The 16,519-nt window shown below is 46.8% G+C and overlaps 1 protein-coding gene across 1 annotated transcript; it reads left to right on the top strand.

Annotated features, from left to right (window-relative positions):
* Window positions 1–416: 416 nt before the first annotated feature.
* Window positions 417–13,410, top strand: LOC143301076 (microfibril-associated glycoprotein 4-like). The gene is made up of 4 exons (XM_076615081.1): window positions 417–731; window positions 2,505–2,592; window positions 5,257–5,428; window positions 12,583–13,410. Exons 1-4 carry the CDS (start codon window positions 417–419, stop codon window positions 13,022–13,024), a joined length of 1,017 nt encoding a protein of 338 aa, XP_076471196.1. The 3' UTR covers window positions 13,025–13,410.
* The last annotated feature ends 3,109 nt before the right edge of the window (window positions 13,411–16,519 follow it).

Raw genomic sequence — 16,519 nt, 5'->3', positions numbered from 1 at the left:
GCTTTGTTAACATAATGGTAGTACGAAGGGAAGCTGGGTCAACAGAACAGTGGCCTGCAGGCAGGAATAAAAATCATGCCAAAGTGTTGGCATCTATTGATCTGTTAGTTCACGTAAGGCAAGCTTTGAGCGCAAGACCTACGGCGCAAACAGCGGAACCACAATGGGAAAAACGAACGGCCACTAATTACCGAGAAGTCACGCTTGTGAGCAGTTACCTTTCACTCCGTGAAATCCATTCAGTTGGTATCGATCTTCTTCCGTCGTGTTTGATACCCCAGAACCCGACATGGTTCTGCTTTTAATCCCCGGCTGATACTCCGCGCTTGAAGTTCATTTCTGCAAGGAGGGACCCGCCACAAGCTCACAAGGTGGAACGTCGTGCACTGTGCAGTCACCACCAAAGCACCTGCACCATGAGCTGGAAGCAAAGGTTGACTGGCATCACGTGCTTCATCACCCTGTGGGTTCTCCACTGCCAGAGTCAGCAGCACCGCCTGTACTTCAAAAGGCAGGACACGTGTCCAGGGCAGGTGTTGCTAGAAGACAACTGCCCAGACAGTTTCAGGGCCAAACGGAAGGCTGAATGTGCCCAGCAATGTGGCCAGAGGGTGGGGTGCAGCTCCTTCGTGTGGGACGCGGACACCCGCGTCTGCCAGCTGTGCAACACCGCTGTGACAGACCAGTGCAACAACACGAGGCCGTCACACCGCCAGGTGACCTTCCAACAGGTCTGTCTGTCCATCTGTTGTCCATCTGTCTGTCTGTCCATCTGTTGTCCATCTGTCTGTATGTCCATCTGTTGTCCATCTGTCAGTCAGTTGTCTGTCGACCTGTCTGTCCAGCCGCCCATCTGTCTGTATGTTCATCTATTGTCCATCTGTCTGAATGTCTGTATGTCCATCTGTTGTCCATCTGTCAGTCAGTTGTCTGTCGACTTGTCTGTCCAGCCGTCCATCTGTCTGTATGTCCATCTGTTGTCCATCTGTCTGTATGTCCATCTGTTGTTCATCTGTCAGTCAGTTGTCTATCGACCTGTCTCTCCAACCGTCATTCTGCTGTCCATCTGTTATCCATCTGTCTGTATGTCCATCTGTCTGTATGTCCTTCTGTTGTCCATCTGCCTGTAGGTCTGTCTGTCCATCTGTCAGCCAGTTGTCTGTAGGCCTGTCTATCCATCCGTCCATCTGTTGTCTATCCGTCTGTAGGTCTGTCTGTCTATCTGTCTGAATATCTGTATGTCCCTCTGTTGTCCATCTGTTTATTGGTCTGTCTGTCCATCTGTTGTCCACCTGTCAGCCATTTGTCTGTAGGCCTGTCTATCCATCCGTCCATCTGTTGTCCATCTGTCTGTAGGTCTGTCTGTCCATCTGTCTGAATATCTGCATGTCCCTCTGTTGTCCATCTGTAGGTCTTTCCGTCCATCTGATGTCTATATGTCTGCAGGTCTGTCTGTCCTTCTATTGTCCATCTGTCTGTAGGGCTGTCTGTCCATCTGCTGTCCATCTGTCTGTAGGTCTTTTCGTTCATTCCTATAACATCCGACGCAAGGTCTGCCTGTCCATCCGTTCATCTGTATCATAGATATACACTCACCGCCACACCCTAAAAAGACATATCACAACAATCGCACACATATCTCAAAACAAAACCAAAAAAAAGAAAGAAAGAAGAAGAAGAAATGAAGAAAAAGGCATTCAGCCCACCCCAGATTAAAACAAAGATCCTTCACGCAACTGTACATCCCCCTAAAAAAATGACGTAAACTTACAGTCCCCCCCCCCCCCCCAAAAGATATATGACACAACCATACAACCCCACAAGTCCCAGTCCACCCCACCATCCTCCCCCCAACTCCCCCCCCCTCCCCGCCAAAAGAAAAAAAAGAAATAAAAAAGAAGAAGACGTAAATAATCCCACAAAATAAAAATATTCAAAAGGATAAAACAAAACAAACAAACAAACAAAAATAACAACAACAAAAACATGACGTAAACGTACAGTTCCCCCGAATATCTTCTTCTTCTTCTTTCTTCTTCTGCGTTCGTGGGCTGCAACTCCCACGTTCACTCGTATATACGCGAGTGGGCTTTTACGTGTATGACCGTTTTTAACCCGCCATGTTGGCAGCCATACTCCGTTTTCGGGGGTGTGCAGGCTGGGTATGTTCTTGTTTCCATAACCCACCGAACGCTGACATGGATTACAGGATCTTTAACGTGCGTATTTGATCTTCTGCTTGCGTATACACACGAATGGGGTCCAGGCACTAGCAGGTCTGCACATACGTTGACCTGGGAGATCGTAAAAATCTCCACCCTTTACCCACCAGGCGACGTCACCGTGATTCGAACCCGGGACCCTCAGTTTGAAAGCCCAACGCTTTAACCATTCGGCTATTGCGCCCGTCAATTCAGGGAACCGAGACATAACTAAGCAACCCGCCACTAGAAAAACAGCAATGATCAATAAAACTGTGACCTAAAGCTCCACTCACATTGCAGCGATGCATCGGACAAGAGGAGCGGAACAGCACACTGTGTCAGTGTCCACTTGCCTGGGACGGTGACCGCTGTCAGAACAGAATGACCGGTGAGTGTGTGACAGTGTGGGTCTGTTGACAGGTCAGTGTGTGACAGTGTGGGTCTGTTGACAGGTCAGTGTGTGACAGTGTGGGTCTGTTGACAGGTCAGTGTGTGTCTGTTGACAGGTCAGTGTCTGACAGTGTGTGTCTGTTGACAGGTCAGTGTCTGTTGACAGGTCAGTGTGTGTCTGTTGACAGGTCAGTGTGTGACAGTGTGTGTCTGTTGACAGGTCAGTGTCTGTTGACAGGTCAGTGTCTGTAGTGTGTATCTGTTGACAGGTCAGTGTGTGTCTGTTGACAGGTCAGTGAGTGTCTGTTGACAGGTCAGTGTCTGTAGTGTGTATCTGTTGACAGGTCAGTGTGTGACAGTGTGTGTCTGTTGACAGGTCAGTGTGTGTCTGTTGACAGGTCAGTGTCTGACAGTGTGTGTCTGTTGACAGGTCAGTGTCTGACAGTGTGTGTCTGTTGACAGGTCAGTGTCTGACAGTGTGTGTCTGTTGACAGGTCAGTGTGTGACAGTGTGTGTCCCTTGTCAGGTCAGTGTCTGACAGTGTGTGTCTGTTGACAGGTCAGTGTGTGTCTGTTGACGGGTCAGTGTGTGACAGTGTGTATCTGTTGACAGGTCAGTGTGTGACAGTGTGTATCTGTTGACAGGTCAGTGTGTGTCTGTTGACAGGTCAGTGTCTGACAGTGTGTGTCTATTGACAGGTCAGTGTGTGTCTGTTGACAGGTCAGTGTCTGACAGTGTGTGTCTGTTGACAGGTCAGTGTGTGACAGTGTGTGTCTGTTGACAGGTCAGTGTGTGTCTGTTGACAGGTCAGTGTGTGACAGTGTGTGTCTGTTGACAGGTCAGTGTGTGTCTGTTGAAAGGTCAGTGTGTGACAGTGTGTGTCTGTTGACAGGTCAGTGTGTGACAGTGTGTGTCCCTTGTCAGGTCAGTGTCTGATAGTGCGTGTCTGTTGACAGGTCAGTGTCTGACAGTGTGTGGCTGTTGTCAGGTCAGTGTGTGTCTGTTGACAGGTCAGTGTGTGTCTGTTGACAGGTCAGTGTCTGACAGTGTGTCTATTGACAGGTCAGTGTGTGTCTGTTGACAGGTAAGTGTGTGACAGTGTGTGTCTGTTGACAGGTCAGTGTCTGTTGACAGGTCAGTGTGTGTCTGTTGACAGGTCAGTGTGTGACAGTGTGTGTCTGTTGACAGGTCAGTGTCTGTTGACAGGTCAGTGTCTGTAGTGTGTATCTGTTGACAGATCAGTGTGTGTCTGTTGACAGGTCAGTGAGTGTCTGTTGACAGGTCAGTGTCTGTAGTGTGTATCTGTTGACAGGTCAGTGTGTGACAGTGTGTGTCTGTTGACAGGTCAGTGAGTGTCTGTTGACAGGTCAGTGTCTGACAGTGTGTGTCTGTTGACAGGTCAGTGTCTGACAGTGTGTGTCAGTTGACAGGTCAGTGTCTGACAGTGTGTGTCTGTTGACAGGTCAGTGTGTGACAGTGTGTGTCCCTTGTCAGGTCAGTGTCTGACAGTGTGTGTCTGTTGACAGGTCAGTGTGTGTCTGTTGACGGGTCAGTGTGTGACAGTGTGTATCTGTTGACAGGTCAGTGTGTGACAGTGTGTATCTGTTGACAGGTCAGTGTGTGTCTGTTGACAGGTCAGTGTCTGACAGTGTGTGTCTATTGACAGGTCAGTGTGTGTCTGTTGACAGGTCAGTGTGTGACAGTGTGTGTCTGTTGACAGGTCAGTGTGTGACAGTGTGTGTCTGTTGACAGGTCAGTGTGTGTCTGTTGACAGGTCAGTGTGTGACAGTGTGTGTCTGTTGACAGGTCAGTGTGTGTCTGTTGAAAGGTCAGTGTGTGACAGTGTGTGTCTGTTGACAGGTCAGTGTGTGACAGTGTGTGTCCCTTGTCAGGTCAGTGTCTGATAGTGCGTGTCTGTTGACAGGTCAGTGTCTGACAGTGTGTGTCTGTTGTCAGGTCAGTGTGTGTCTGTTGACAGGTCAGTGTGTGTCTGTTGACAGGTCAGTGTCTGACAGTGTGTGTCTGTTGACAAGTCAGTGTGTGACAGTGTGTGTCTGTTGACAAGTCAGTGTGTGACAGTGTGTGTCTGTTGTCAGGTCAGTGTGTGTCTGTTGACAGGTCAGTGTCTGACAGTGTGTGTCTGTTGTCAGGTCAGTGTGTGTCTGTTGACAGGTCAGTGTCTGACAGTGTGTGTCAGTTGTCAGGTCAGTGTGTGTCTGTTGTCAGGTCAGTGTGTGTCTGTTGACAGGTCAGTGTGTGTCTGTTGTCAGGTCAGTGTGTGTCTGTTGACAGGTCAGTGTGTGTCTGTTGACAGGTCAGTGTCTGACAGTGTGTGTCTGTTGACAGGTCAGTGTCTGACAGTGTGTGTCTGTTGACAGGTCAGTGTGTGACAGTGTATGTCTGGTGAGGTCAGTGTCTGTAGTATGTATCTGTTGACAGGTCAGTGTGTAACAGTGTGTATCTGTTGACAGGTCAGTGTGTGACAGTGTGTATCTGTTGACATGTCAGTGTCTGACAGTGTGTATCTCTTGACAGGTCAGTGTCTGTAGTGTGTATCTGTTCACTGGTGAGTTTAAAGGGTAAAGATTGGTATGTGATGTTATTGTCACTGATGTGTGTGTGTGTGTGTGTGTGTGTGTGTGTGTGTGTGTGTGTGACGCAGACTGTGCAGACTGGAAATCAGCGGGGTACACGGGACACAGGGTGGTATGGATCCACCCGGTTCTGTCTCCCAACCCGTTCCCCATGATGTGCCAGCTGGCTTGGAACCGGGGCGTGGTCATGACCCGGTGGTCTGGCACTCCGGACTTCTACCGGGACTGGGAACAGTATGCGTGAGTCATTCTGACTGGTTTTGCTTCATACACTGAGTGATCTGTCATGTCTGACTGGTTACCCTTCACACTACGCTAAGTGATCTGTCATGTCTGACTGGTTATCCTTCACACTACGCTCAGTGATGTGTCATGTCTGACTGGTTATCCTTCACACTACGCTAAGTGATGTGTCATGTCTGACTGGTTATCCTTCACACTACGCTCAGTGATCTGTCATGTCTGACTGGTTATCCTTCACACTACGCTCAGTGATCTGTCATGTCTAGATGGTTATCCTTCACACTACGCTAAGTGATCTGTCATGTCTGACTGGTTATCCTTCACACTACGCTAAGTGATCTGTCATGTCTACCTGGTTATCCTTCACACTACGCTAAGTGATCTGTCATGTCTAGATGGTTATCCTTCACACTACGCTAAGTGATCTGTCATGTCTACCTGGTTATCCTTCACACTACGCTCAGTGATCTGTCATGTCTGACTGGTTATCCTTCACACTACGCTCAGTGATCTGTCATGTCTGACTGGTTATCCTTCACACTACGCTAAGTGATCTGTCATGTCTGACTGGTTATCCTTCACACTACGCTCAGTGATCTGTCATGTCTGACTGGTTATCATTCACACTACGCTAAGTGATCTGTCATGTCTTGAAGGTTATGATATTTTCCACTTCATAAAATGATCTGTGATACATTGGAGGTTATAATGATTCACACTGCGTTAAATGATCTGTGATATCTGACAGGTTATAATAATTCACACTACGTTAAATGATCTGTGATATCTGACAGGTTATAATAATTCACACTGCGTTAAATGATCTGTGATATCTGACAGGTTATAATACTTCACACTGCGTTTAATGATCTGTGATGTCTGACAGGTTATAATACTTCACACTGCGTTAAATGATCTGTGATGTCTGACAGGTTATAATACTTCACACTGCGTTAAATGATCTGTGATATCTGACAGGTTATAATACTTCACACTGCGTTAAATGATCTGTGATATCTGACAGGTGTTAATAATTCACACTGCGTTAAATGATCTGTGATATCTGACAGGTTATAATACTTCACACTACGTTAAATGATCTGTGATATCTGACAGGTGTTAATAATTCACACTGCGTTAAATGATCTGTGATATCTGACAGGTGTTAATAATTCACACTGCGTTAAATGATCTGTGATATCTGACAGGTGTTAATAATTCACACTGCGTTAAATGATCTGTGATATCTGACAGGTGTTAATAATTCACACTGCGTTAAATGATCTGTGATGTCTGACAGGTTATAATACTTCACACTGCGTTAAATGATCTGTGATGTCTTGAAGGTTATAATAATTCACACTACGTTAAATGATCTGTGGTGTCTTGAAGGTTATAATAATTCACACTACGTTAAATAATCTGTGATATCTGACAGTTTATAATAATTCACACTGCGTTAAATGATCTGTGATATCTGACAGGTGTTAATAATTCACACTGCGTTAAATGATCTGTGATGTCTGACAGGTGTTAATAATTCACACTACGTTAAATGATCTGTGGTGTCTTGAAGGTTATAATACTTCACACTGCGTTAAATGATCTGTGATGTCTGACAGGTTATAATAATTCACACTACGTTAAATGATCTGTGATGTCTGACAGGTTATAATAATTCACACTACGTTAAATGATCTGTGATGTCTGACAGGTTATAATAATTCACACTGCGTTAAATGATCTGTGATATCTGACAGGTTATAATACTTCACACTGCGTTAAATGATCTGTGATATCTGACAGGTTATAATACTTCACACTGCGTTAAATGATCTGTGATATCTGACAGGTGTTAATAATTCACACTGCGTTAAATGACCTGTGATATCTGACAGGTATTAATAATTCACACTGCGTTAAATGATCTGTAATGTCTGACAGGTGTTAATAATTCACACTACGTTAAATGATCTGTGATGTCTGACAGGTTATAATAATTCACGCTGCGTTAAATGATCTGTGATATCTGACAGGTGTTAATATTTCACACTGCGTTAAATGATCTGTGATATCTGACAGGTTATAATACTTCACACTACGTTAAATGATCTGTGATATCTGACAGGTGTTAATAATTCACACTGCGTTAAATGATCTGTGATATCTGACAGGTGTTAATAATTCACGCTGCATTAAATGACCTGTGATATCTGACAGTTTATAACAATTCACACTGCGTTAAATGATCTGTGATGTCTGACAGGTTGTAATAATCCACACTGCGTGAAATGATCTGTGATATCTGACAGGTGTTAATAATTCACACTACGTTAAATGATCTGTGATATCTGACAGTTTATAATAATTCACACTGCGTTAAATGATCTGTGATATCTGACAGTTTATAATAATTCACACTACGTTAAATGATCTGTGATGTCTGACAGTTTATAATAATTCACACTACGTTAAATGATCTGTGATGTCTGACAGTTTATAATAATTCACACTACGTTAAATGATCTGTGATGTCTGACAGGTTATAATAATTCACACTACGTTAAATGATCTGTGATGTCTGACAGGTTATAATAATTTACACTGCGTTAAATGATCTGTGATATCTGACAGGTGTTAATAATTCACACTGCGTTAAATGATCTGTGACGTCTGACAGGCCATAATAATTCACACTGCGTTAAATGATCTGTGATGTCTGACAGGTGTTAATAATTCACACTGCGTTAAATGATCTGTGATATCTGACAGGTGTTAATAATTCACACTGCGTTAAATGATCTGTGATATCTGACTGGTGTTAATAATTCACACTGCGTTAAATGATCTGTGATATCTGACAGGTTATAATAATTCATACTACGTTAAATGATCTGTGATATCTGACAGGTTATAATACTTCACACTGCGTCAGGTTTTTGTTTTGGTTTCAGTTTCACAAGGAGGCGTCACCGCGTTCGGACAAATCCATATGCTCCACACCACATCTGCTAGGCATATGCCTGACCAGCAGCATAACCCAACTCGCTTTCTCGGGGGCTTTAGTGCATCCTTAAATAATTTGTGTACCTATCAGAGGGGATTTCTTCAACATAATTTTGCCACGGGACAGCATTTTGTTGCCATGGGTTCTTTTTCAGTGCGCCAAGTGCGTACTGCACACAGGACCTCGATTTATCGTCTCATCCGAATGTCTAAACGCTCAGTTTAGATTTGTCATTCAAACTTGGAGAAAGGGCGAGAGCGGGATTCGAATCCAGACCCTCAAGGACTCTGTACTGGCAGCTGAGCGTCTTTCCGATTTTACCACCTTCCTCTACACACTCCGCTACATGATCTGTGATGTCTGACGGGCTTTCATACTTCACACTCCGCTAGATGATCTGTGATGTCTGACGGGTTTTCATACTTCACACTCCGCTAAATGATCTGTGATGTCTTACAGGGTTTTCATATACACACTCCGCTAAATGATCTGTGATGTGTGACGGGTTTTCATACTTCACACTCCGCTAAATGATCTGTGATGTCTGACGGGTTTTCATACTTCACACTCCGCTAAATGATCTGTGATGTCTGACGGGTTTTCATACTTCACACTCCGCTAAATGATCTGTGATGTCTGACGGGTTTTCATACTTCACACTCCGCTAAATGATCTGTGATGTCTGACAGGTTTTCATAAATACCAAAAATACAGAAAGCTGAATGTATAAAAGTTATTTCTTGGTCCAGGTGTGCGTAGTATATGTTTCAGTCTCTCCGTGTGTGTGTGTGTGTGTGTGTGTGTGTGTGTGTGTGTGTGTGTGTGTGTGTGTGTGTGTGTGTGTGTGTGTGTGTGTGTGTGTGTGTGTGTGTGTGTGTGTGTGTGTGTTTGTGTGTGTGTGAACGTGCGTCTGTAATGGTTTTGTGTGGGTGTTGTTTGCGCGCGTGTATGCGTGCAAATACTCGCGTGTGTGTGTATGTGTAAGCGCGCGCGCGCGCGCTTCGTGTGCGTGTTTGTGTAATTTGCTGACGTTTCTCAGCGCGGGATATTGTGACGTCTTGAGGGATTTTCTGACATGTTGAGGGATTTAGTGATGTGTTGAGGCAGTTGGGTGACGTGATTCGGTAATGCATTTGATAACGTGTGCAAGTGACGTATTGCCGTAAGTGATTTGATGACGTGTTGCGAACAAGGATATGATGACTGGTCAGTGAGCGATTTGCTGACGTGTTACAGAGAGGGATTATTCTATGGTTACCTGTTACAATGAGGGTCATAGTGACGTGTTACAGAGAGGGATTATTTTATGGTTACCTGTTACAATGAGGGACATAGTGACGTGTTACAAAGAGGGATTATTCTATGGTTACTTGTTACAATGAGGGACATACTGACGTGTTGCAGTGAGGGATATGATGACGTGTTCCAGTGAGGGACATGTTGACGTGTTGCAGTGAGAGACATGATGACGTGTTGTAGTGAGGGACATGGTGACGTGTTGTAGTGAGGGATATGATGACGTGTTGCAGTGAGGGACATGGTGACGTGTTGCAGTGAGGGATATGATGACGTGTTGCAGTGAGGGACATGGTGACGTGTTGCAGTGAGGGATATGATGACGTGTTACAGAGAGGGATATTATGACGTGTTGTAGTGAGGGACATGGTGACGTGTTCCAGTGAGGGATATGATGACGTGTTACAGAGAGGGATATGGTGACGTGTTGTAGTGAGGGACATGGTAACGTGTTGCAGTGAGGGACATGGTGACGTGTTGCAGTGAGGTATATGGTGACGTGTTGCAGTGAGGGACACGATGACGTGTTGCAGTGAGGGACACGATGACGTGTTGTAGTGAGGGATATGATGACGTGTTGCAGTGAGGGACATGGTGACGTGTTGCAGTGAGGGATTCGGTGACGTGTTGCAGTGAGGGACATGGTGACGTGTTGCAGTGAGGGATATGATGACGTGTTGCAGTGAGGGACATGTTAACGTGTTGCAGTGAGGGATATGATACGTTTTGCAGGAGGACATGTTGACGTGTTTGTTCAGTGGAAGTGTACTGACAGACTCGTTGCTCATCGAAGGGACAACGTGTTAGATTTGTTTTACTTGAGAAAGGGCATGAAGCGGTTCGTCAGTGAGGATATGTACTGGCAGTGAGGTCATGATTACATTTTGCAGTTGAGTGATATGATGACGTAATGCAACTGTAGATACGATGCTGACGTTTTATACATCATCGTAAATGATCTGTGATGTTAGGGTCAATTACTGTAAAGTGACGGATGTGTGACGGTTTACCACTCCGTAAATGATCATGTATGCTGAGGGATATTCATACTTCACAGTGAAAGGATATGGGTGACGTTTTCATTTCAGTCGCTAATATGTGAGTGTCTGCAGTGGGTTTTGATACTTTCAAACTGCAGATGACGTGATGTGAAGGTTATAATACAATTTAAAGCAGTGAATGATATAATAGTTTGCCAGGTGTGGTAGTATATGTTTCACTGTGTGTGCGTGGGGATGTGATGCGTGTGTGCAGTGTGGGGATTGGTGAGTGTGTGTGTGGGGTTGTGACTTTGTGCAGTGGGATTTGTGGTGTTGGTGTGGGATATGTGTGTGAACGTGCGTTGTAATGGGTGTGGTGATGTTTGCCGCGTGTAGGGCATAATACTACGTGTGTGAGTGAAGCGCGCGGGACGTTGTGTGCAGTGTGGTATTGATGACATTTCAGTGAGGGATATGTGACGTCTTGAGGGATTTGACTGTATGACGGTTGTGTTGTGTGAGGCATATGGTGACGTGATTGCAGGAAGGCATTATAACGTGTGCAAGTGACGTATGGTAAGTGTTGTAGTGTCGAGACAAGGATAAGTGTTGCAGTGAGGATTTGCATGACGTGTTACAGAGAGGGACATGTTCCCTGTTACATGAGGGTATGATGACGTGTTACAGGAGGATACATGGTTCCCTGTTAAATGAGGGTATGATGACGTGTTCAGTGAGTTATGGTTACCTGTTACAATGAGGGACATAGTGACGTGTTACAAAGAGGGATTATTCTATGGTTACTTGTTACAATGAGGGACATACTGACGTGTTGCAGTGAGGGATATGATGACGTGTTCCAGTGAGGGACATGTTGACGTGTTGCAGTGAGAGACATGATGACGTGTTGTAGTGAGGGACATGGTGACGTGTTGTAGTGAGGGATATGATGACGTGTTACAGTGAGGGATATGGTGACGTGTTGCAGTGAGGGATATGATGACGTGTTGCAGTGAGGGATATGGTGACGTGTTGCAGTGAGGGATATGATGACGTGTTACAGAGAGGGATATTATGACGTGTTGTAGTGAGGGACATGGTGACGTGTTACAGTGAGGGATATGATGACGTGTTACAGTGAGGGATATGATGACGTGTTGCAGTGGGGGATATGGTGACGTGTTGCAGTGAGGGATATGATGACATGTTGCAGTGAGGGATATGATGACGTGTTGCAGTGAGAGGCATGGTGACGTGTTGCAGTGAGGGATATGATGACATGTTGCAGTGAGGGATATGGTGACGTGTTGCAGTGAGGGATATGATGACGTGTTGTGTTGTAGTGAGGGATATGATGACGTGTTGCAGTGAGGGACATGATGACGTGTTGCAGTGAGGGACATGGTGACGTGTTGTAGTGAGGGACATGGTGACGTGTTGCAGTGAGGGATATGATGACGTGTTGCAGTGAGGGACATGGTAACGTGTTGTAGTGAGGGACATGGTAACGTGTTGCAGTGAGGGATATGATGACGTGTTGCAGGGAGGGACATGTTGACGTGTTGCAGTGAGGGATATGATGACGTGTTGCAGTGAGGGACATGGTGACGTGTTGTAGTGAGGGATATGATGACGTGTTGTAGTGAGGGGCATGGTGACGTGTTACAGTGAGGGATATGATGACGTGTTACAGAGAGGGATATTATGACGTGTTGCAGTGAGGGATATGATGACGTGTTGCAGTGAGGGACATGGTGACGTGTTGTAGTGAGGGACATGGTGACGTGTTGCAGTGAGGGATATGATGACGTGTTGCAGTGAGGGACATGGTAACGTGTTGTAGTGAGGGACATGGTGACGTGTTGCAGTGAGGGATTCGGTGACGTGTCCGGGAACCACTGGCTAGGGCTGCGCAAGGTGCACCAGCTGACGCAGTCCCGGTGCTACATGCTGGTCGTTCAGCTGAACCTGGCCAACAGCACCTACTACCAACGCTACTACCGCAACTTCACCGTCAGCGGGGAGCGGCAGCACTTCGTCATGGACTTTAACTCCTCCTTCCACTGGGTCAACTTTTTGGGGGACTGTCTCTCTGACGTCAGAGGCAAACCGTTCAGCACCTATGACGCGGATCACGATGACGCGGACGGCAGTTGCGCAGAGCGTCACCACTCTGGCTGGTGGTTCGGAAACTGCACGCTGTGCAATCCCACGGGGGAACTCGTGCAGCCCATGTACAACACGAGTCGTACCTCTGACCGTCAGGCGTTCTGGACCCCCGGCCTGGTGACGTGCTGCCCAGAGGACTGATGCTCTTCCTGAAGCGATGCTGAGCTCCAGTCTGGGGGAAACAATGATGATAATATGATGACAATAACAATATGATAATAGTATTCATATAGCGCTGAATCTTGTGCAGAGACAAATCAGATCGCTTTCACACCAATCATTCACTCGCATGCATAAGTCTAAAACTTGAGAAACTAAAGACAAAGAAGAGGCAGGGAAGGGAGGCTATCTTGGGAAGAGATGGGTTTTAAGGACAGACTTGAAAGAGCTGAGTGCGGACACTGATGTTTCTGTCGCCAGCTCCACCAGCACACACACCTCCCACTGACTGACCACAGGGACAACAAGACCAGCACACACATCTCACACTGACTGACCACAGGGACAACAAGACCAGCACACACACCTCACACTGACTGACCACAGGGACAACAAGACCAGCACACACACCTCACACTCACTGACCACAGGGACAACAAGACCAGCACACACATCTCACACTCACTGACCACAGGGACAACAAGACCAGCACACACATCTCACACTGACTGACCACAGGGACACCAAGACCAGCACACACATCTCACACTCACTGACCACAGGAACAACAAGACCAGCACACACATCTCACACTCACTGACCACAGGGACAACAAGACCAGCACACACATCTCACACTCACTGACCACAGGAACAACAAGACCAGCACACACATCTCACACTCACTGACCACAGGGACAACAAGACCAGCACACACATCTCACACTCACTGACCACAGGGACAACAAGACCAGCACACACACCTCACACTGACTGACCACAGGGACAACAAGACCAGCACACACATCTCACACTGACTGACCACAGGGACAACAAGACCAGCACACACACCTCACACTGACTGACCACAGGGACACCAAGACCAGCACACACACCTCACACTGACTGACCACAGGGACAAGACCAGCACACACATCTCACACTGACTGACCACAGGGACAACAAGACCAGCACACACATCTCACACTGACTGACCACAGGGACAACAAGACCAGCACACACATCTCCCACTGACTGACCACAGGGACAACAAGACCAGCACACACATCTCACACTGACTGACCACAGGGACAACAAGACCAGCACACACACCTCACACTGACTGACCACAGGGACAACAAGACCAGCACATACATCTCACACTGACTGACCACAGGGACAACAAGACCAGCACACACATCTCACACTGACTGACCACAGGGACACCAAGACCAGCACACACATCTCACACTGACTGACCTCAGGGACAACAAGACCAGCACACACATCTCACACTGACTGACCACAGGGACAACAAGACCAGCACACACATCTCACACTGACTGACCACAGGGACAACAAGACCAGCACACACATCTCACACTGACTGACCACAGGGACAACAAGACCAGCACACACACCTCACACTGACTGACCACAGGGACAACAAGACCAGCACACACATCTCACACTGACTGACCACAGGGACAACAAGACCAGCACACACACCTCACACTATGCCGCACAGGACTGGTCATTCAACGGGATACAAGGACCAGTCATTGACATGCTTCAGAGGAAAGAAAAGGAAAGTTTTATTCTTGTTCCATTTCTTATCCAATTAACTACACACATACACGTCACAGACAAGCTTCATTCGATAGAAAAGGAAAGTTCTTTTTTTTCCTAATTAACTGTACACACGACACTGCTATCCTGCCTGTCCAGATGGAATCAGTGCAGAGATCAGAGTGGGTTTGAGTGAAGGACGGTCACAAGGTAAATGAGCTGTCATTGTGGAAATAAAGGCCACCTGTAGATCAATGAAGCTGATGATCTGGTGGGAAAGAAATCCATACTAGCTGTCACTGTATTTCTGACGCTGTCACACACACACACACACACACACGGAGAGAACACAGTTTTAACTCACTCAGTACGGCCAGTCCTCTCTTCTCCTCTACACAGACCCCTCGGATGTCCAGTGGGTGTCTCAATGACCCAACCTTTAGCTTCCGTCGTCAGAATTGTGGTATTCTTTGTCAACATTCACCTCTTCAGTATAAGAGCCTTCCGCTTGCAATATTTTGATGATGGTAACTGGGGTGAAACGCTGTTAACGTCGTCTCTTTCGCCGTTCGTATGGAGAGAGTTAAAGAGAACGCCCGCACAGATCTAAATGACGTGCAGTAAAGCGTGGCAGTACGAGCGGGACCCCTGACACAGAGGTGCTCGCAAAAGCCACCCTTCCCAGCATCTTCACCATCCTGATGCAGTCCCAGCTTCGCTGGGCTGGACACGTGGCGCGCATGCCAGACCATCGGCTGCCCAAAAGGCTCTTCTATGGCGAGCTGCAACAAGGGAAGAGATCACACGGAGGTCAGAAGAAGCGCTTCAGAGATACTCTGAAAGTCTCTCTGAAAGCGTTTGATATCAACCCTGACTCCTGGGAGAAATTTGCAGCGGACCGTGACAAATGGCGCGCTGCTGTGCACAAAGGCGCCAAGCTGTGCGAGGCCAACAGGACTGCTGCAGCTGTTGAGAAGAGGCAGGCCAGAAAGTCACGGGCAAACAAGCTCCCTGACAATGATATGCCTGTCTTTGTCTGCCCCAACTGTCAGCGAACATTTCGTGCGCAGATTGGACTATTCAGCCATCTGCGCACTCACAGATAGATTCACGAGCATCCTTCCCCCCACCCCACCACCACCCTTCCCCCATTCCCCATCCCCCATCTGGATGACAACGATGGTCATCATCGATCTCGATGGACACACCACCCCACCCACCCACGAGCGGGAGAGCAGAATGCTCAGTGAACACAGGGATTGAAAAAGACGACAGGAAGATCACATGGCCACAAAGCGCGACGAAACAATGCCACAGCAAAGTCAACAGCAAGCTGAAGACGATGAGGTTGAAATAAAAGTGACCACAAAAAGAAAGTTGCGATAAACAGACAAAAACGCAAGGAGAGCACGAGACTCACGGCCTGCTAGGCGAAGGGCCGTAACTCCCATATGATATGAACATTTCGTGTTCATCCACTTTGGTAGACAGAGACGGACAGAGCGAGTATGGGAGATAATCTTGAATCAGTTTGCCACACAAAATGATTACATAATTTCTTCCCCCCCCCTCCCCCTCGATTGTTAAAGAATCATGAAGCTGTGAATCATCAAAAAACATTGTACTGCATTAGTACAGGCCCAGTGTGTGTTAGTGGATTTGTAGCACACGGGAAATGTTAAGAAATGAAGTAAACAATGCACGATTTGATTGGGGGGGAGGGCGGGGGGAGGGGTCCGAGGGGGCGGGGGGGGGGGGGGGGGGGGGGGGGGCACACCTTCAAATTACGGCCTTGATGGTTTGGTTAGATAGCGTTGTATGTCATAGACCTAGGTATGATTAGATCATAATTAAGTTGACCTATATGAGCATCACACTTTGAGGAGGATCCTATTGACTCTCTTTCCTA

Source organism: Babylonia areolata, chromosome 27 (genome assembly GCF_041734735.1).
Source record: "Babylonia areolata isolate BAREFJ2019XMU chromosome 27, ASM4173473v1, whole genome shotgun sequence".
Taxonomy (NCBI): Eukaryota; Metazoa; Mollusca; class Gastropoda; order Neogastropoda; family Buccinidae; genus Babylonia; species Babylonia areolata.
This window is presented reverse-complemented; position numbering and strand designations above follow the sequence as displayed.

Coding starts and splice junctions, on each gene's coding strand:
- LOC143301076 (XM_076615081.1), top strand. CDS start 417: ATGAGCTGGAAGCAAAGGTTGACTGGCATCACGTGCTTCATCACCCTG. Junction 732..2,504: donor GCCAGGTGACCTTCCAACAG/GTCTGTCTGTCC, acceptor CTCACATTGCAG/CGATGCATCGGACAAGAGGA. Junction 5,429..12,582: donor CGGGACTGGGAACAGTATGC/GTGAGTCATTCT, acceptor GACGTGTTGCAG/TGAGGGATTCGGTGACGTGT.